At 40.2% G+C, this 22,357-nt stretch overlaps 2 protein-coding genes across 3 annotated transcripts in view; both read left to right on the top strand.

Moving 5' to 3' along the window:
• LOC129443216 (E3 ubiquitin/ISG15 ligase TRIM25-like) overlaps nt 1–22,357 on the top strand; it is a 112,980-nt gene that overhangs the window by 59,422 nt on the left and 31,201 nt on the right. The window lies entirely within an intron of this gene.
• Nucleotides 1–22,357, top strand: part of LOC141362433 (band 4.1-like protein 3) — a 40,845-nt gene that overhangs the window by 4,841 nt on the left and 13,647 nt on the right. Inside the window, exons 2-16 of one of the 2 annotated variants that reach the window (XM_073864498.1) lie at nt 159–314; nt 523–690; nt 2,302–2,406; nt 2,499–2,541; nt 2,629–2,704; nt 2,899–3,117; nt 7,318–7,405; nt 13,548–13,700; nt 13,843–13,940; nt 14,116–14,291; nt 15,263–15,435; nt 16,773–17,342; nt 17,921–17,977; nt 19,598–19,633; nt 20,147–20,215. In XM_073864498.1, coding sequence (XP_073720599.1) covers nt 637–690; nt 2,302–2,406; nt 2,499–2,541; nt 2,629–2,704; nt 2,899–3,117; nt 7,318–7,405; nt 13,548–13,700; nt 13,843–13,940; nt 14,116–14,291; nt 15,263–15,435; nt 16,773–17,342; nt 17,921–17,977; nt 19,598–19,633; nt 20,147–20,215 — 1,917 coding nt within the window. In that variant the 5' untranslated portion in view covers nt 159–314; nt 523–636. Of the gene's footprint in view, nt 1–158; nt 315–522; nt 691–2,301; nt 2,407–2,498; nt 2,542–2,628; nt 2,705–2,898; nt 3,118–7,317; nt 7,406–13,547; nt 13,701–13,842; nt 13,941–14,115; nt 14,292–15,262; nt 15,436–16,772; nt 17,343–17,920; nt 17,978–19,597; nt 19,634–20,146; nt 20,216–22,357 lie in introns of those variants that run through there. The other variant, XM_073864499.1, reaches the window with a different exon arrangement.

The raw sequence follows: 22,357 nt of genomic DNA, 5'->3' as shown, positions 1-22,357 counted from the left end.
TTTCGGGTTTCATATTTAACAACTTTTATGCACATATAAGATGCATTAAGTCTTTAACATGCCAGCGAGTCGACTGAATGTTTAAGTGCAGAAGATTTGTGTCATGTTGTTGTGGGTCACAAATTTTCACGTTTAATTAAATATGTGTTTGATTTCAGTGTAACTCGTCATGCAGACGGAAACGGCATCTGACGTCAGACTGTGTGACATTCCCCAGCAGCATTCACAGACATAGAGCGAACCGTCCCACCGGCCTCAAGCGGACACATCACATCTCTCCCTCAGTACGCAACAGCCCGGACACACGACCCCAGGTGACCTAATAACCCATAACTGACCCTCAGCATTACCTCTGCTCCAGTTGTTGCTATTCCAACTTAAAACTTCTTAGAAAGGATAGGTTATGATGTTAATAAATTATCCTGTTTACTAACAACTAAATGCCTGTTTAGCTGGGATATTTTTAGTTGTTTACTTCCTGACACAGTAACATAACGTCTGTCATCATTTGCTGCGTCTCAGGAGCTTTACAAATCAGAGGTCCCTTCACCAGCACACCAGCAACATTGAGACGACAAGCACATTTCCTAGAAGTCTTTGAGGAGCAGATTGTCCTGGAATCACAGACTGAAGAACATGGAGTGTAAAGTCACACTGCTGGACGGCGCTGACTTCACCTGTACACTGGAGGTACGTGAGCATTCACACTAGCGAATTACACATGAGACTTTTGTTTTGTAACACAAATTTGCCACCCCAAACTGTTTCTGACTTTAGCATGTTGCTAAACGTTGAGCATACATGTATTCCAAACATTAATACTGAAAAATATTTTCAGAAGTCCCCTGTAGTTGATAAATGTTATATCATAACAGCGTATGTACATGTATTTCCTGACAGTAATTTTTTTAGGCTTTTAAATAGCTTGAAAGTTATCGTAGATATATACACTAGGTGGCTGCGGCAGTTTATTGGAACAAATGCGTCAAATAGAGCCGCCATCTTGAAACAGGGGAGCCCCTCCTCTTTAACGCATCAGCGTCAATGTAGGCAAATGTGTAATGGAAATAAAATCACCATAAATCGTCATGAATGCGATTTTCTAGTTTTATTCAATGGTCAGACATGTATTTAGCATTAAGTCCAGAGAAAATGTTACGTTTTGATATTAATAAAATCTACTTGTTCTAAATATAGTGCAAAGTGCTAGTGCATAGGGCCTAACATCCATACACAGCACAAAATTCTGGCATCACTCATGAATTTGAAGTACAGGCCGAGATGGCAGAGTTCTAGCTACTTCCTATTGAATGAATTTTAAAGGAATAGTCTACTCATTTTCAATATTAAAATATGTTATTACCTTAACTAAGAATTGTTGATACATCCCTCTATCATCTGTGTGCGTGCACGTAAGTGCTGGAGCGCGCTGCGACGCTTCGATAGCATTTAGCTTAGCCCCATTCATTCAATGGTACCATTTAGAGATAAAGTTAGAAGTGACCAAACACATCAACGTTTTTCCTATTTAAGACGAGTAGTTATACGAGCAAGTTTGGTGGTACAAAATAAAACGTAGCGCTTTTCTAAGCGGATTTAAAAGAGGAACTATATTTTATGGCGTAATAGCACTTTTGGGAGTACTTCGACTCGGCGCAGTAACACCCTCCCTCTCCCATTATGAGAGGGAGAAGGGGAGCGGACTTTTCAGGCGAGTCGAAGTACTCCCAAAAGTGCTATTACGCCATAAAATATAGTTCCTCTTTTAAATCCGCTTAGAAAAGCGCTACGTTTTATTTTGTACCACCAAACTTGCTCGTATAACTACTCGTCTTAAATAGGAAAAACATTGATGTGTTTGGTCACTTCTAACTTTATCTCTGATTGGTACCATTGAATGAATGGGGCTAAGCTAAATGCTATCGAAGCGTCGCAGCGCGCTCCAGCGCTTACGTGCACACAGATGATAGAGGGATGTATCAACAGTTCTTAGTTAAGGTAATAACATATTTTAATATTGAAAATGAGTAGACTATTCCTTTAAAGTCTGCGCAACGCTACACACCAAAATGTACATTTTATCATCATTTACTCACACCTCATGTTGTTTTAAACATGTATGAGTTTCTTTATTCTGTTGAACACAAATAAATATATATCACAAATGATGTTGATGGTACCCATTGATTTCCATAGGAGGAAAAACAAATTCTATGGAAGTCAATGGTTACCATCAAAGTGTGTTTTGACCTTTGTTCATCTTTCAGTAAATAAACCTCTGTGTCTGTTCTTCATCCACAGAGAAAAGCTAAAGGCCAGGTGGTGTTTGATAAAGTCTGTGAGCATCTGAATCTTCTGGAGGGGGACTATTTTGGTCTTGCGTACAAGGATGCTGAAGGCCAAAAGGTTTTACCTTCTGCTTCTCTTCATTTATTAATTTGTGTCTTATATGTTTTTGCATGCATTTAACACAGTCAAATCTTTTGTTCTTCTTACAGAGCTGGCTTGACCTCTCCAAAGAGATGAAGAAACAGATTAGAAGTATGTCATTTATCACAAACAGATTTGAAACTCTTTTAGTCACTGTTGTCTGATGTTCTGACAGTAAATGCTGGTGTGTTTTTTCAGCTGATCACTGCAATCTTTCCTTCGGTGTGAAGTTTTATCCACCTGATCCAGCACAGCTGTCTGAAGACATCACCAGGTGTGACATTATCTAACATGATTCATTAAGTGTGTGTTATGAAATAAAGATCAGATCACGATGTCTCTTTGAAATGTTTTCCAGTTATTTATTTCAAATCAGATTCTTTGTAGAAACTATTCCAGCATTTAAAGACACTCGTGACAGCAGAATAATGATATGCACATGTAAAGCGTCTCTTGTGTGTCTCTCAGGTACTTTTTGTGTCTTCAGCTGAGGGATGATGTGCTGTCCGGTCGGTTACCGTGTTCTTTCGCCACTCACGTGCTGTTGGGCTCCTACACGCTTCAGTCTGAATTGGGTGACTACGACTCTGATGTCCAGGGTCCCGGTTATATCAGCGATGTGCGTTTGGCCCCCAACCAGACCAAAGAACTGGAGGAGAAAGTTATGGAGCTACACCGCAGCTACAAGTGAGTTTTACACCAACACGCACATCAGCACTTCATATGTGAACTAGCTGGGTTTCCATCGAAACGTGAAGTGAATCTTTTCAAAATTTGTGGGAAAAAAACTAACAAATGCAAATTAGGTGCGTTTCCATCAAGTTGTTCGAGTGAATGACGATGGTATTGGTAACCCAATAAAACAATGCATGCTTAAAAAAGGATACAGGACTGCAAGGATTGCCCAATTTTGTTTTGATTGGGTTATAAATGTACTAGCAGCGCAGCTTGTAATTGTCAAACTGAATGCTGTGTACAGGAAAATTAAAAATAAATTTTGATGCAGAAACTAGCAGCCAGGGCATTGCGACGATGTCGAGCCCCATATATGATAAAGACAAGATGATCAGTCACATGGGTTTTGTTCGCGATGCCAGAATTATTCGGCAAATGTGTTTCCATTTTTCGCAATAATGTCAAAAACCACTTCAAGTTAGAGTATTTTTTTTTGCAAATTAAAGGATTAGTCCATTTTCTTCAAAAAAATCCAGATAATTTACTCACCACCATGTCATCCAAAATGTTGATGTCTTTCTTTGTTCAGTCGAGAAGAAGTTGTTTTTTTAGGAAAACAAACATTTCAGGATTTTTCTCATTTTAATAGACTTTAATGGACCCCAATACTTAACAGTTTTAATGCAGTTTAAAATTGCAGTTTCAAAGCACTCTAAACGACCTCAAACAAGGCAAAAGGGTTTTATCTAGCAAAGCGATCATTTTTGGCAAGAAAAATAAAAATATGCACTTTTAAACCACAACTTCTCTTCTCGCTCCGGTCCTGTGACACGCCAGTGCGACCTCACGTAATACGTCATTACGTCAAGAGGTCACAGGTGAGGTATGCGAAACTCCGCCCCAGTGTTTACAAGTGTGTTGAAAGAGGACCGTTCCGATGTTGTTGTATGTGGAATGATACTAATTAATGACTTTGTGTCAGTTTATTGTTTAAAATGTTCCGCAAATGTAACACGTGACCTTTCCATGTCATTACGCAATTACATAAGGTCGCGCTGGCTCATCACACAGCTGGAGGAAGAAGAGAAGTTTTGAATTAAAAGTGCATAATTTTTATTTTTCTAGCCAAAAATGACAATCGTTTCGCTAGATAAGACCCTTATGCCTCGGTTGGGAGTCCTTTGAACCTTTGAAAATCCTGGAATGGTTTCGTTTAAAAAATATATAATTTCTTCTCGACTGAACAAAGAAAGACATCAACATTTTGGATGACATGGTAGTGAGAAAATTATCTGGATTTTTTTTAGAAAATTGACTAATCCTTTCAGGGATTTTTATTCGAAAATTGGTGTTTCCATCACTTTTTTTATATGATACTTCAAAATGTACATAATATCAGTGTGATGGAAAGCCAGCTTATGACGTCTGTGGATGTGATGTTGCTTACTTTTATACTGCTGCCACTGGACGCAGATACGCAGACTGTCTACCGGTTGTATTCTACACTTATAGTTTAGTTCACTTGGATCCAAAAAAAAAAAAAAAATTTCCCCCAGCGTTCACACTTGCATTTTAACTAGTGATAGACCGATATATCGGCCGGCCGATATATCGGGCCGATATTTGCGAGTTTTATGTGTATCGGCATCGGCCGATACGTGGCTGCAGTGTTTGCCGATTTTTTTCCGGCATTATTTACAGACAGTGATGGAAGCCGCAAGCGATTGCAGGTCATGTGACTAAAATCAACCGACCTTTCCATGACAACATCAAAAGATGGTTCCATAGCACCCTCACCTGTTTTACTATTTGTTAAATATAGTTTTTTTTAAGTTCAATAAATGTAACTTTTTTTTAATGAGACTTGTAACATTTGGCATCATCATTGTGTCAGTTTTACGATGTAAATTGAGTGAGCAAAATCAGTATCGGCTTAAAATATCGGCTCAAGAAAATCGGCAGCCTGTATCGGTCATCGGCTAGGGCTGATGAAACCCAAATTGGCATCGGCACTAGGGATGGGCATTCGATTAAATTTTTTTAGTCGATTGTCGGGAGAATTAACGATCGACTATCGATTAATCATTAATATTTTTATAATAAAAAATAATTATTTAACTTTTATAATTAAAAAATGTTAAATACAAAAATACAGCATGTTTTCCTCCATGAGACCTTTATTACAAGATCAACTTGTGGCAAACAGTTAAACTACATTTAGTTAGACAAACGGAACATATATGCGCTTGAATATGCGGTGCTCTAAAGCAGTGGAACCTGCAGCTGCGAGCCGCATTCTTAAAAAGAGACCTCATTTGTTCCCAAAAAATCATGACCTCTTCATGATTCTTTTTTTGCAATCAAAACGGAAGGTCACAGATAACGGAGTATGGTGTCAAATATTGCACCCTGGTGGTAAAATGTTGAATTGCTGCCACACAGTGAAATTCATTTAATTGCTTCAAGACACGCGCTACGCTAGGCAACGCAACCTGCATTAGATAAAAAAAGTATTCGATTAATCAATAACAAATTAACGTAATCGACTAAATTCTTAACGATCAATTATCGATCGTCGATTAATCATGCCCATCCCTAATCGGCACTGAAAAATCCATATCGGTCGATCCCTAATTTTAACAGTGAACTGAACCTTAAGGCATAAGAATAAGGTCACAACCTGATTCGTTCATAAAACTGGATGTAAAGCACTCTCACAGATAACATAAACTCCAGTGCTCTGCTCTCATTGGTACTCGGTCTGAAAATGTTGTCATTTGCATAAAATAAAAATTTTCTCAACTTTGACTCGTTGCTGGACACGCCCACTTCCTGTCGCCAATGGTCATTGTCGCCAGAAGTCGTCAAGCTTCCATTGAATTGCATGAGATTATGTCGCTCTGCTACTGTTAGTCGCTGATGGTGTGAATGGGACGTTACTCAAATAAACCGCACCAACTGAGCAATCGCACCAGAGTTATCAAACCAAATCTACCAAGTGTTACAACACACACTATTAATCTACATTTTAAACAGAAGACGTTGTGACGCGTGATGTGATAAATCATCATCTAAAGAAATGCATTTTGATGTTGAGCAACAGACAGATCTCTTCATACAGCACAATGTGACTTTGTGTCTAGTTCTGTGTAACTGGGTTTATACTGGGTGAATAGTTTAAAATCAATGAATGTCTAAATTCACAAAGACTCACTTAAACTCTCAGCGCGTATCTGACTGACCCACAATGATCTGCTTTGTTCATTAATATTCTCAAACACTAATGTGTGTGTATTGAGATCTGTATTGCATGTTTAATTATGATAGTCTTTAACTGCAAAGCCAAAGGATTTATTTATAAAAGTCACTAAAATGTTGTGGGCTTCACTGTGGATTGTTTAATGTTGCTTACAATGTTTTATTAAACGCAGAACTGATTTGTAAACAATCTGTTAAGTATTTACTTGTGTTTTTTTTTTTAAATATAATTTCACTGCAAAGCTGAGTTTTCATCCAAACGTGCAAAAAAAGTAAAACAAACAAATGCTAATTAGGTGCGTTTCAATCAAGTTGTTTGATCGAATTACTGTGGTATTAACAAACGACGGCACACTTAGAAAATGGAGACAGGACTGCATTTAGTTATGATTATAATAAATTTATTAAGAGTGCAGCTTGTAATTGCCAATCTGAATGCTGTGCACGAAGAAGGAATGCAGAATTTTTGTTGCAGGCACTAGCAGCAAGGGCATTACGATGATGTCGAGCCACATATATGGTAAAGACAACGACAGCGGAAACAGCTAGACGATCAATGCCATGGGTTTTAATGTTCACTACATCAGAATTTATTCTGCAAATGCACTTCCATCTCCCATTATTCACATCTTTTCTTTTTTGCATAAGTCAAAAACCACCTCAAGCAAGCGTATAAACTTTTTTGGGATTTTTATTTGAAATGTATTGGTTCCATCACTCGATTCTTATGCAATACTACAAAATGCGCATAAAATCATTGTGATTGAAGCCCAGCTATTCATCTGCCCAAATATTCCAGTTAGTTTAGTATTCCTGTCATTTTAGTTCTGGATTTCATGATGGGATCAGCATCTCTGTGTGTCTATGAGAACATTGATGTGTATGTTGTTCTGACATGTTGAGTGTAAAAGGTTTATTTTTCAGTAATTTGTATGTGTTTTTATGTTTGTGTAGAGGAATGACGCCAGCTGAGGCCGAGATTTTGTTCCTTGAAAACGCAAAGAAACTCTCCATGTACGGAGTCGATCTGCATCATGCTAAGGTATGATGTGTGTGTATGACGTGTGTTTATGAGACTGACACAATGCGTGTGTTTTACGAGAGGAGAATGTGTACGTGTTAATATGGTCTGTGTGTGTTTGTCTGTATTTGTGAAATATCAATTGAAGTTTATTATGACCTCAAACATGTGTGCGTGTGTGTGTTTTGGCTTTTGCTTGTCTGCTATATTGCTGCTCCTCTGATAAACATCTACTCCTCCTGCTGTTATAAAGATCAAATTTAGAAACTCGTACCATTTAAACCTTCAGGGAGCTAAAGCATTTTGACACAAAGCTGTCCCTTACAAAAATTAACCATGGTTTCAAAATATCATGGTCAGTGTTTAAAAACCATGGTTTTGCCTATGGTAATCAATACACCAAAAAACATGGTTAATTTTCGTAAAGGTTATAGTACAGTGCTTTTACCATTGTTGTCAGGCATAACTTTACCCATGACCGTGGTAAGTAAGTGATAATGTTATGCAGCTGGTTGTTGCTTTTAGTTTTTTCATTTTTCAATTAGTCGATTATTCTAAACGACTAGTTTTTAAAAAAAACTCAAGTGCTTGTTATTTCATTGTGTCCATATTTTTTTTAACTCACCGGTCTAATAAACAATATAAATTACCAGTGCAAAGTAGTTGCTTAACAGAAATATGAAATATTTCACTTCTACTCTTTGATCTATCACATTATATTGCATTTTAACACAACTGAATGCTATTTTTAAATATTATCAGTTCTGTTGTCAGACATAAAACGAGTAGACTATAAAATAGTGACTAAACACGACCCATTACACCTTATGTTTAATCCAACCAGCTGTTCCTTTAACTGCTGCTAAAATCCTGATTTAGATATCTGCAACATCGTCTGACAAAATCACCATACATTTACATTTAAGCTTTACTGCTGTTGCTCTTCTCATAATTGTTGTTGTGTTTTGAGCCATTTTTTTATTTTAAATGCGCGTGATATAGCGCAGACAATTCGGTGCAAATTCAGAAATATAAGAGAATACACTGTTGTTGTTGTTGTTACACAGACTACAGACACGTGCACGGGCATACAGCATCATGGGGAGGGAGAAGGCTCGCACACAGACTCACACAACTGCTAATCTTTCTTCAAGTCATGTAAACTCGATCAGTCGTCTTTATCCGTAAAATCCGTGAATGTTGACGTTTATGCAAAAAAAAAAGTATACGGAGGAACGTACTATAAAAACTGAGACACATGAGAGAGAGAGAGAGAGAGGCGTGCGCTGTCGAGGCGCTGCACGCAACGTGAGAGAGAGAGACGCGCTGAGCACTCGCAACAATGAATTGAGCCGTTTAAAATAGTTAAATAAAAATGTAAATCTATTCGTGGCAGCCAGTGTTGATTCCGTGGCGGATCGCCACGAACAAATCAATGTATGGGAAACACTAATCGTGCCTTTAACATCCAAAGACAGTCATTGTACTTCTCAAAAGAGTTCATAAACAGCACGGACTAGCTCGCTGTTTCATTAATAATCATATAACAGTTACTTGCGTTGTCTATTCTTCTCTATGGGTGCATCGTCAATAACTCCCGAGTGTTTTCGTCTGAGATGCTCATGCATTGTCGTTGTGCTCCCTTAATAAGCCAGCGACGTTTGGCACAGTGTAAAGGACCACTCTTTTATCACAACTTGGCTGAAAATACTTTCATACTTTGGAAGCTTTCGGACTCCTAATTCCATAGACTTACCTGACGCCATTTTTCAAAATCAAACCAGTGAATGCAGGGGGAGAGGTAAGAAAGATGATAGCATAGCAGATTAACCAGCAGGACGCGCACAGACTGGTGTGGAGGTGAATTACATTGAGCTATTTGAGATGGGAGAAAAATAAATATGCAACTCCTCGACTAAAAAAATTACTGTCGACAAATTTTCATCATCAATTACGTTGACTACGTCGACTATTCGTGGAAGCACTAGACCCGGCGCAAAGCAGTTGTATTTAATTTTGTGTGATATTAAACTATACCTGTCAAAATGATTTTGAGCATCCGGGTTACTTTGTGTAATTAGTTTTCAGTGGTTGTTATCTCATAACATACCTTGGAATGTCACAACTGGCCAATCAGAATCAAGCAATATGGAGTGCCGTGTAATAAATCTGTTTAATGCATGGCCTCGGATGCATTAATATTATTTTATTTTGTCTGCCTTTTATGCCACATTTGAACCAGAGACTCTCTCTCTTTCTTTCGCTCTCTCGCACGTGCGCTCTCTCTCTCTCTCTCTCTCTCTCTCTCTCTCTCACTCACTCACTGCAGTTATTGCACATTTTAGATCTTAATTCTGATTGGCTCCTGTAGCCCAACACAATTCTCTATCTCTCTCTCTTTCTGTTTCTCGCCCCTCCTCCACTCTCACAGCTGATAGGCCGAATGCTTGAGCTCTTTGCAGCTCTGCAGGAGAAGGTAAGATGCTTGCGGCTTGCACGTGTGGTTTGCTTGTTTCATAGGTGTTTTTGCCAACACATGCGTGTGTGGACATTGTGAAGGTCAGTTGTGTGTGTGTGTGGTCATTATTGATGTATTGTGTGTGTATCTGTGACTGCATCAGGGTTGGGCAGATGATGAAGGTTTCTGTGTGTCAGCGCAGATGCTATGCATTACAACTGCACACACTGCGGTGCAGCACAGATTCTTCATCCTCGTTGTGTGTTTACCTGCAATCATGATCGTGTATTTATCATTTCACCAGAAACCAGAGCTCTAATGTTTCTACTGCTGAGTCATACTGACCGCTTTTATGTGTGTGTGTGTGAGACGGGTGTTGCGTGTGTATGTGAAACGGGTGTTGCGTGTGTATGCAAGTTGGGTGTTGCGTGTGTATGCGAGACGGGTGTGTGGATAAGGTACGGGTGGTTTGTGTGCGTGTGTGGATGAGACGGGTGCTGCGTGTGTGTATGAGACGGGTGCTGCGTGTGTGTATGAGACGGGTGCTGCGTGTGTGTATGAGTCGGGTGCTGAGTGTGTGTGTGTGAGACGGGTGCTGCGTGTGTGTATGAATCGGGTGCTGCGTGTGTGTATGAGTCGGGTGCTGCGTGTGTGTATGAGACGGGTGCTGCGTGTGTGTATGAGTCGGGTGCTGCGTGTGTGTATGAGACGGGTGCTGCGTGTGTGTATGAGTCGGGTGCTGCGTGTGTGTATGAGACGGGTGCTGCGTGTGTGTATGAGTCGGGTGCTGAGTGTGTGTGTGTGAGACGGGTGCTGCGTGTGTGTATGAGTCGGGTGCTGCGTGTGTGTATGAGTCGGGTGCTGCGTGTGTGTATGAGTCGGGTGCTGCGTGTGTGTATGAGTCGGGTGCTGCGTGTGTGTATGAGTCGGGTGCTGCGTGTGTGTATGAGTCGGGTGCTGCGTGTGTGTATGAGTCGGGTGCTGCGTGTGTGTATGAGACGGGTGCTGCGTGTGTGTATGAGTCGGGTGCTGCGTGTGTGTATGAGTCGGGTGCTGCGTGTGTGTATGAGTCGGGTGCTGCGTGTGTGTATGAGTCGGGTGCTGCGTGTGTGTATGAGTCGGGTGCTGCGTGTGTGTATGAGTCGGGTGCTGCGTGTGTGTATGAGTCGGGTGCTGCGTGTGTGTATGAGTCGGGTGCTGCGTGTGTGTATGAGTCGGGTGCTGCGTGTGTGTATGAGTCGGGTGCTGCGTGTGTGTATGAGTCGGGTGCTGCGTGTGTGTATGAGTCGGGTGCTGCGTGTGTGTATGAGTCGGGTGCTGCGTGTGTGTATGAGTCGGGTGCTGCGTGTGTGTATGAGTCGGGTGCTGCGTGTGTGTATGAGTCGGGTGCTGCGTGTGTGTATGAGTCGGGTGCTGCGTGTGTGTATGAGTCGGGTGCTGCGTGTGTGTATGAGACGGGTGCTGCGTGTGTGTATGAGGCGGGTGCTGCGTGTGTGTATGAGGCGGGTGCTGCGTGTGTGTATGAGGCGGGTGCTGCGTGTGTGTATGAGGCGGGTGCTGCGTGTGTGTATGAGACGGGTGCTGCGTGTGTGTATGAGACGGGTGCTGCGTGTGTGTATGAGACGGGTGCTGCGTGTGTGTATGAGACGGGTGCTGCGTGTGTGTATGAGACGGGTGCTGCGTGTGTGTATGAGACGGGTGCTGCGTGTGTGTATGAGACGGGTGCTGCGTGTGTGTATGAGACGGGTGCTGCGTGTGTGTATGAGACGGGTGCTGCGTGTGTGTATGAGACGGGTGCTGTGTGTGTGTATGAGACGGGTGCTGCGTGTGTGTATGAGACGGGTGCTGCGTGTGTCTATGAGACGGGTGCTGCGTGTGTCTATGAGACGGGTGCTGCGTGTGTGTATGAGACGGGTGCTGCGTGTGTGTATGAGACGGGTGCTGCGTGTGTGTATGAGACGGGTGCTGCGTGTGTGTATGAGACGGGTGCTGCGTGTGTCTATGAGACGGGTGCTGCGTGTGTCTATGAGACGGGTGCTGCGTGTGTCTATGAGACGGGTGCTGCGTGTGTCTATGAGACGGGTGCTGCGTGTGTCTATGAGACGGGTGCTGCGTGTGTCTATGAGACGGGTGCTGCGTGTGTGTATGAGACGGGTGCTGCGTGTGTGTATGAGACGGGTGCTGCGTGTGTGTATGAGACGGGTGCTGCGTGTGTGTATGAGACGGGTGCTGCGTGTGTGTATGAGACGGGTGCTGCGTGTGTGAACGGTGTGACGGGTGTTTTGTGTGAGACTGTTGTTTTTGTGTGTATGCGAGACGGGTGTTGCGTCTGTATCGGATGTGCCTCATAAGTCATCATGTGCCTCATAAGGTGAAGCCGCTGGCTCTTTGATCGCCCCCTGGTGGCTGGCTGCAGTACAAGTCATAAACCCCGCCTTCTCCATTCAAACGAATGGGACTCTGCTCTAAATAAAATAAATATTTACACTTCCAATAAAAGTTTCCGAAAGATGGTTTTGGTACTTTCGGGTAGTTGTTATCATGCTGATATATGTTCAAGTGTTCATTTTTGTGTTTAGTTTCATTTTAGGTAGTAATTTAATGTTAACGGGGCATGTCTGTAATGATTGGCGTGGTTGAATTGGGGGCGCGAGCGTTTTGGTGGGGGTCCACGGACGATTCCTTCTGTGCATGCCTTGGCTCCAAACTGACGTTTTTACGTAACATGGCAGCAACCATAGTCGGACATTTTTGGCTGCAATTCATTACAATGGAGGGAGGCGACGTTGTGTCGTCCATCTTTTTTTGACAGTCTATGGTCTGCATGCGAGACGGGTGTTGCGTGTGTGTGTGAGATGGGTATTTTGTGTGTGTGTGTGTGTGTGTGTGTGTGTGTGTGTGTGTGTGTGTGTGTGTGTGTGTGTGTGTGTGTGTGTGTGTGTGTGTGGAAGAGATAAATTTGTGTTGTGTGTGTGTTCTCTGAAATAATAAAGTTGTTGAATGAATGGAGATGTATTTGATGTAGGGATGCACGATTTAAACCGATTTAAACAGACAACTTCTGGTCGAGGCCGATACCGATATTAAAGACTTGTATACAATACTATACAGTTGGTCTATTTGCTAGTTTATTTCTGCATCAAATTATTTTTACTGAACATGGATTGGATCTAATTAACATTCAACTGACCAACATAATAAGAGAGGCACAAATTAAAGGCGGAGTCCACGATGTTTGAAAAACGCGTTGGAAAAGGAGACGGGCCGACTACCAAAACACACTTATAGCCAATCAGATCAAATCAAATGCCGGGTTGCGTATGTGTGGGGCGGGTCTATCAACAGAAGGTCCAGATTCTATTGGGGTAGGGGCGTGTTTGTTTGGGTGATTTCAAATATCAACATTGGCTTTCAAACATCGTGGACTCCGCCTTTAAGCTAAAACAAATATAATAAGACAGCATGACAACCTTCAAAGGTGGTTTTTGCTATTCAGCATTTATTTTATTAACAACATTAACTTGTTTTTTTACATATAATGGATTTCTTTATGCAGTTAATTAATAACCATTCGGTATCGGCCTTTCTCGTGCTATTGCCGATATGCCGATAGTTTCAAATTCATCAAAAATCGGCCGATAAATATTGGCGGCCGATACATCGGTGCATCACTAATTTGATGTGTTTGATTTGTGATTGGTTCAGGATTCGGAGGGTGTGGATATCATGCTGGGAGTTTGTGCCAGCGGTCTCCTCATTTACAGAGATAAACTACGCATCAACCGTTTCGCCTGGCCAAAAATACTCAAGATCTCCTACAAAAGAAACAACTTCTACATCAAAGTCCGGCCTGGAGAGGTGAGATGACAGTGGTTTGAGATCATCATACACTTTTATTCTATGAGAAAAATGTTCTGTAAATCAGCTGCAGAAAGAAAAGGCCAAGTAAATGATTTAACACTTTAAATAATCTGAAAACAATCGCTTTCTTTTGATTTAGCTTGAACAGTTTGAAAGCACAATTGGATTTAAATTGCCCAATCACAGAGCAGCAAAGAGACTGTGGAAAGTCTGTGTGGAACATCACACCTTCTTCAGGTGAGAGAGAAAGAGTTTCAGTCATTATCTTCAGTGGTCACATGGTATAAAAATTATCCTTTTACTTGGTAGCAATGTTATTTATGCCCTGAAAATTATTAATAAAATGTTTCGGTGCCTATAGGGAATCAGTTCAGAGAGAAAACTAACTCATAGTGATGATTGTGTTTTTCAGACTGGTGTCACCTGAGGCTCCTCCCAAAAGATTCCTGACACTGGGGTCAAAGTTTCGTTACAGCGGCCGAACTCAAGCTCAGACGCGTCGAGCGAGCGCTCAGATCGCTCGTCCAGCCCCTCAGTTCCAGCGCATAAACAGCAGACGGCACACGGTGACGCTCAGCATGGACAACGGTATGGACCACTTATAATAAAATTACAACCTTTCACGGGAGCCGAATGATTTTTGTTGATTTGTAGTTTTGGTTTCATGTACTTCTGTGGAATCAAATACTTTATGGCTACGTTCACACAGCAGAACGTGGTTGTCACACCTTAATACAGTTGTGTTCATGCAGTTTTGTTATTCATGGGAGTGACAACTGCCTTCTTCAAACCAAACTTGCACCCGTACATTTTTGGGACTCAACCATATTTATGGCGAAGCCCCACTGTGTGAACGGAGGGCCGGTCACATTATAATGCTAACTATAAAAGTATAATTTTAAAAATGGTTTTATTTTAAAGAGAGTAGCAAAGTTCTCACCACAACTATAACGATAAAGATACAATAAACGATATCATTGAGATCACTTTCTGAAAGTTTTTTCCCCCAACTGATAAATGATAAACCATTGACAGCAAAACAAATATATTTGAACTTCAAAGTATGCAAATTACCATGAAGTTATTGTCCGGTGGATGCTAATATAGTTGACGTGATAGTTATTGTTATCGTTATAATGTAAACTGCCCTAAAGACATACTGATTCACATCTGAGTGTTGGGTTTAGTATTTTGTACAACGGACGGATAAAATTGCATCCAATACGAAAATAATGCTTTCTGTTAATAAGGAAAGCGCAATCTTTGACATTTACGTCCATCACTATGGTTCAATCTATCTTTGTTTTTACTTTCACAAGCGGAAAAGCGGAACTAAAATACGATGCTATATATTGCAGATTTTTTTTTACTTGAACACTGACCGTGTGAACGTAGTCTACATTTTAGAAATTCTGAAGACTTAAATTATGTGCCATTTCTGTCGTCTCTAAAGTGATGCTATCAACACTTTTTATTTAAGACTTTATCAGGCTTCTAAGCCGCGTGGAGGTCTGAGTAAACTTTATAATGGTATAATTATTTTTTTTTTCTGTCATCAGTGCCAGCAATGATCAATCATGACAATGTGAAGAATTCAAAGCCTCCCGTTGAAACAGAAGACCTCATCAATGTCGAAACCCCTGAGAAAAAAGCAGAAGAGCTGAACTCTGTGGAGGAGAGTAAAACAAGCCTGGATGAATCAGAACAAGCCCCGCCCACTTCTGTACCTAAGGTAAAACTCCCCGGTTTACAGAAAATTACTTTATTAAATAAATGAAACAATTAAATCGCAAAATATTTCCCAAATTTGAAAAGTAAATGCTAAAATAAAAATTAAATTTTCAAGGTGATAATGCATCTTCCCTGCCGAATTAAAAAATAAAATCCAACTGGTTTGTCTAAATGGGTCTGAAAGTTCCTAAATTTAGAAAAAAGTTACTAAGTTTGCAACTCTGCTTTAGCCAATGTTCATTTACTTGCGTAAGTAAATCCCACCCACTGATTAACATAGAATTTGCATATAAGATGAAAATATTATTAATAAAAAATAACATTAAATTAAAAATGAACTTTACATTTTAATTAGATTTTTGGCACAATTATTGCATGGGCATGAATAAAAAGCCTTTTTTAAAAGTGTATTTACAGATTTCTTTTCAAGTTTGCGTTTTAATTTTATTATTGGCAGTCTTGCCTCGAGATTATAGGGAAGATGAAATCTCAAATCATCAATTACAGAATTGAAAATGAAATAATTAAATTCTATGTTTACATTTTTATTTTAGCATTTAATTTACAATTTTGGGAAATATTTTGCCATTTTTTATTTTATCATTTAATTAATTAATTTTAATTTGGCAGAAATAACCTTCCATAGATGTACAGAATCTTTTGTGTAGCATTATAATTTGCTTTGTCTAGTCCAGTGGTTCTCAAACTTTTTCCGTGTGCTGCCCCCCTTGTGTACGGTGCATTCCTTCGCGGCCCCCCCCAAAGAAAATTTATGACAAAAACTGTTCTAAAATTAAACATTTTAATTAAACAAAACATATTAAGTTATACAAAGTAGTGCTGTTGGTAAGTAGCCTTATATTTTAGGTTTAATTACACAGAATTCATGATAAATGAATATATTTTATAAAACGTTATAAAACTGGGGCCCCCCTGGCATCATCTCGCGGCCCCCCTGGGGGCCCCGGACCCCAGTTTGAGAACCACTGTTCTAGTCTATTAATCTCAGACATCACGGCCACGTTGGCTGAATGTGTGATGCAGAAGGCACAAAATTGGAAACACTTCAGAAGTTTGGACGTCACAAGATTGCAAGATTGCACAACGTCCACATGAAAGCAAAGCCGAACTGTGATTGGTTGGTTTCTGTTTAAAGGATTGAAAGATGTTTAGTTAGGGATCTCAGTAGGGTTTCATTAATGTATTTTACACTGACCTGTTCATCTGTACTTTTACTAATCAACTTTTCTTACTTCTTTTGATCATGTACCACATTGACACACTGTCTCAAATTTCCCTTCACATTCACCATTCTGTTTCTCACACCAACGTCATCAGCCGTGTATGTACTCTTCCGGTCCGCTGGGCTCCGAACTTTCCCTCCCTTCCTCACCCGTCTCATCCACAAAGGTTCGGCGGAGACGTAGGGGAAGCGACCGGCAGCGTGCCGCCTCCGTCAGCCCGGCCAAAACCACGGCTGCTTGCCGGCGGCGTCAGGCCCGTGCCGATCGTAAAGCCGCTCTGCTGGAGGAGCGAGCGCTCCTGCTGTCCGCCCGCAAGCAGAGACTCGATCAGAAGCGCGCAGGTGGCGGCACGCTCTTCTCCTTCTCTTTGCACCTGCCCGATCTCTCCTCGCTCCTGGACGATGACGGATACCTGACCTTCCCAGATCTCACAGAACTGCGTTTTCTGCCCGAGAGTTTACATCACTTCATGCCCATTAAATCTCCCTCCATCATTCCCTGTTTCCTCTTCATCTTTTTCTTCCTCCTTTCCACGTCTTTCTCCGTTCCGTACGCACTCACGCTTTCCTTCCCGCTAGCGCTGTGTCTGTGCTATCTGGAACCGAAGGCGACGGCTCTGAGCACCACGCTCACGCAAACCTTTCAGGACAGTTCGGATGAGGAGGTGTGTGACGACTGCGGCCCGTCTGACTGTTCATATAAGTGTTACGAGTTTTACGCCTACTGTTCTGATCTCATGCTGTTTCATTCATCTCATCCATGAGATTTTCAAAAAGGCAAATCCAACCTGGTTTTACAGGAATTTGTACTTATTTCACAAGTTGGCTGATTCGTATAAATTTGTACAAAGTAAAATGCACAAAAATGTACGATTATAAAAAATAAAAACTATAATGAAAGCCCACCCCTAACCCCCAAAGTCAGCAACTCGTACAAAAATGTACTAATGTGGTTGTACAAATTAATATGAATTAAAATATGTACAAATTGCCTGTCATGAAATTGTGTTTGCAAATTGTGTCTTTGTGCATGAAGCACCAAACATGCCTGAATCATATGATCGAGTTCAGAGTTCACATTTGATGATTTTTCTTCATTTTGAGTCACATCCTCACTTGATGTTTATCACATCCATCGCTTTTCATACGTGACATTACAGCCTGAGTAACATCACGTCTAACCTTTTCACTTTCATTTTCTTCTTTTACTGCTGCGATGTTTTGGAAACTTTCCTGAATTAAGCAGACAGACAGCGATCAAACAGACTTTGCTTGTGATGATGACACAACTGTGTCTGAGGTGTGTGTATGTCCATGTGTATGTGTTTGTGTATTACGTGATTTAATTTGTACCTTGTAAAATACCAACCTTACATTTACATTTTGGCATTTAGCAGACGCTTTTATCAAAAGTGATGTGTCATTGGGAGGCAAAAGTGCAAAAGGTGCTTATAACAAAATACAAGTTTTCACTATACTGAAACAATACCTGTTGAGAGAAAAACTAAGTTTTTCATGTGACTATAGAAATACTTTGTAAACCCCTGAAGACCCCATGACATGCAGATTGGAGTTGTGTGCCATTAAAGGTTAAGTGCACAATATCTGAAAAACACTTTGGAAAAGGGAGTCGGGCCGACTACTAAAACACACTTGTAGCCAATCAGCGGAAAGGGCGTGTCTACTAACCGACATCGTTGCATGGGTTGCGAATGTGTGGGGCGGGTCTATCAAAAGAAGGTCCAGGTTCTATAGAGTCCATAACCTGAAAACCAGGCCCACCGGGGGGGAAACAATAAATCCGTCTCCATTGACTTTGTATTGCGTGAGGCTGCCTCCTGGTCATTTCTGGCTTATAACAAAAAAACAGAATAATGCCCAAAAGCTGCTGTGTGACAGAGTGTACAGCTAACAAGCCAAAAACCCAAAAATAAGTTTTTATAAGCTGTCGACCCCAAAAAAACAAGCGTTTAAAGACACAAAAGTGGATATTGGCAACTTTTCATAGTACTTCTATTAGTAGAATTACGTTTCCCTCCAGTGGGCGTTCATTTTTTGTGGTCGACAGCTTATAAAAAGGTTTTTCTGGGTTTTTTAGCTTGTTAGCTGTACACCTTGTCACATGGAGTCAATGTTTTCCACCCGGTGGGCGTGGTTTTCAAATAGCATAACTGCGCTCTGTCTCTATCGGGGTAGGGGGTGTTTTTTTTTAGGTGATATCAACATTGGCTTTTAGAGATCATGAACCCCACCTTTAAGAGCTGACATAATGTATTTCTTAGGGTAGCATAAAATCGATAATAATTGATTATAAAAATGAATTTCATTATTATATAGTGGGTCTGTGACGTCACATGCTCCCACACCACTGTGCGAGCTGTGCGCTTATGAAGTCTTCTGCATACAGCACGAGACGCACGCTCATAAAATCAAGCGCTTCATTTCACACCGTGACCAGCTTGGTTAAAAGCAAGGCGAGCTGCAGCACAGGGCAGCCGGAGTCACATGGTGACAGTAAAATAATGTGATGATTAACCGGACAATGAGGCCAATTTAGTGTTTTATTCAGCTATAATAAGTGAAAAATGTAATTGAGTAGATATTATGTTTTTATTCGATTAGTCGATTGATCTAAAAATAATAATAATCATCCAATTAATCGATTATGAAAAGAATGGTTAGTTACAGCCCTAGTTTGTTCTTTCAGGCGCATAACAAAACGTCATCAGTATTTTATTGCTCTTTAAAATATCCAGACTACCTATTGAAAGGTTTTTAAATCAGAAAGAAAGCTGTGCTATTAAAATGTTTCATGGGTTTAGGAGAATAATAGTATTTTTTTTTAAAACAGGTTTTGTGTGTTTTGGGTTGTTGGTGTATAATATATCTTACTCTCTTATACCAACTTTGATGATTTTAGTCAGACTTTGAGGACGACTGTGAGATCAGGACTCAGGTAATGTTATCTTTAAATCTTCTTTTTGAAGATGTCTCGTGACCTCACCATCGTTCTGCCCATCATTGTTGATGACATCACAGGTTTTGTGATAGTGTGACATCATCATTCATCTTTAGCTCCAACAGGCGTGTGTGACATGATCACCTTTTGTTTGTTCGGCTTTGTGCTTTTGTCTTGTTTACTGATGATCAGACTGAATCTTATAATCAAGATTTACCATCATCAAAACATCTGAAGGTTCTCTAATGTTCTCAGTGGGATAGGAGGGAAGTAAGCAGTGCTGAAACAACTAACTCAAACTGATTGTAGCTTGTATTGAGTTTATATGATGTAACTTAAGATGAAAACAAAATTATGCTGTGTTTTTTATGTTGCTAGTTTAGCATCATTGCATTGAGCATTATTCCTGCATGATCATCTGTTTTTGTACTTTAAAAAACAACACATCCCTCCATCAGTCAATTATAGATAAACATTATAACACAATGTTGTGTGTGTTTCTCTGTATAGATGTCAGAAGAGGTTAAAGCCGAAGAACCTGAGGATGTTTCAGTAAAACAGAACGGAGTGGCCGATGCTGTGAGTTCATTTAATTTATCATGTGTTTTGTCAAGTTTTTTTTCTTACATTTACGCAATTTGTTGGACGCTTTTATCCGAAGGGACTTACAGTGCATTACAAAGTATACAAGCTATTTTATCGGTATGAGTGTTCCCTGGGTTCGAACCCTTCAGACCTTTTGTGCTGCTACTGCAATGCTCTACCACCGAGCTACACAGAAACATCAACTCATTCATATTTAACCCATAAAAACTAGGGATGGGAACGAGTACTCGAACGTGGCATTGATGATCGATCATGAAAACGATGATCGTGTGGGTTTATTTAGTTATTGTGGTTGTGGCGGCACCCGTGCTTAGGCACTTCCTAAGCGCACCCCACCAATCTGCGCAACACGACACAGCTAATCCCTAAAATGATTTCATGGTGGTATTGGCTTTAAATTAATTATATTATCAATTGATTATAATTTGTCAATGTCACAATGCAAATCTAAAGATAAATCTTAATTGTTCAAAAATATACTTGTTAGAAAATTTACTTTTAGCTTTTGGAAATGATGCACACAGATTATTCACCACCGAAATGTGAGAACTCAACTTCACAAGCTGAAAACATTTTGAGGCGATAATTATTTTTAAACAACACTGTGTGTGACGGCGTCTTCCCCGCAGCGTGCTTATGAAAAACCTCAGTGTTTATCTCTCAGTGGGTTCACCGTTGCTAAGTTGAGAGGATTTCGAGAACAATCCTGTCCGAACGTGAGATGCAGTTCAGTATTGGTTTAATCTGTCTGAGAAACCATCTGGGAGGTTTATGAGATCAAAACAGGGTTGCCATGGGACATGAAATTTCTGGAATATCATGGAATTTTAAAAGGTCTTTTCCAGAGATTGATATTAGGAATTTTTCTTTGTTGCTTTCAATTTTAGGTTCCATATATTAAAATGTAATGCGCTTGTTAACTTAAGGCAAACCATTTTCGGGTCCAAGCCTTCTCTGACTTCAATTTAAATGGCTGTTTATTGGCACTATTTAGTCATTTCATGAATTTAAGCTACATTTTTATCAACTCAGTTTAGCAGTTGAGCTACAGAGTGTTGTTACTACATGTTTGCAATGTATTGGCCAAGCATCTGTATCTGTGTTTGACTTAGTGAATTTAACGTAAAAATCTTAATAATCTTATAAATCTGCAAATATTATAAAGTTGAGATATTGAGAAACACAGAAGGTTGTTGAATGGGTTTATATATCTGCCTATAATTGGTATCAGCAGATAAGCATTTTTCACACTATCTGTATGATTATTTTGAATTAGCTCATCATGACAACAGAATCGCAGTTTGTCACTCCGCACTTCTACAATGTCATGAAATAATAATTTGAAACAAGGAGTTAAAAGTAAACATGCACCTATATATCGGCCGATAATCGGTTTTGGCTGAATAAAGCACCTTTTCAAACAATCGGACTATAGTTTAAAAACACAGATAGTCGATCCTCTGCAAAAAAATCAATGTCTTACTTAGTATTTTTGTCTTGTTTTCTAATATAAATATCAAAAAATTCTTAAATTTAAGATCCATTTACTTGGCAAGCAAGTGGCTTAAGATAATAAGTCTTGTTTTTTATTATCTTAAAGGAATAGTCTACTCATTTTCAGTATTAAAATATGTTATTACCTTAACTAAGAACTGTTGAATCATCCCTCTGTCATCTGTGTGTGTGCACGTAAGCACTGGAGCGCGCTGCTACGCTACGATAGCATTTAGCTTAGCCCCATTCATTCAATGGTACCATTTAGAGATAAAGTTAGAAGTGACCAAACACATCAACGTTTTTCCTATTTAAGACGAGTAGTTATACGAGCAAGTTTGGTGGTACAAAATAAAACACAGCGCTTTTCTAAGCGGATTTAAAAGAGTAACTATATTTTATGGCGTAATAGCACTTTTGGGAGTACTTCGACTCGCCTGAAAAGTCCGTTCCCCTTCTCACTCTCATAATGGGAGAGGGAGGGTGTTACTGCGCCGAGTCGAAGTACTCCCAAAAGTGCTATTACGCCATAAAATATAGTTACTCTTTTAAATCCGCTTAGAAAAGCGCTATGTTTTATTTTGTACCACCAAACTTGCTCGTATAACTACTCGTCTTAAA

This window comes from Misgurnus anguillicaudatus, unplaced genomic scaffold (assembly GCF_027580225.2).
Source record: "Misgurnus anguillicaudatus unplaced genomic scaffold, ASM2758022v2 HiC_scaffold_26, whole genome shotgun sequence".
Classification (NCBI taxonomy): domain Eukaryota; kingdom Metazoa; phylum Chordata; class Actinopteri; order Cypriniformes; family Cobitidae; genus Misgurnus; species Misgurnus anguillicaudatus.
Note: the sequence above shows the minus strand (reverse complement) of the source record. Positions and strands in the feature narration are given on the sequence as shown.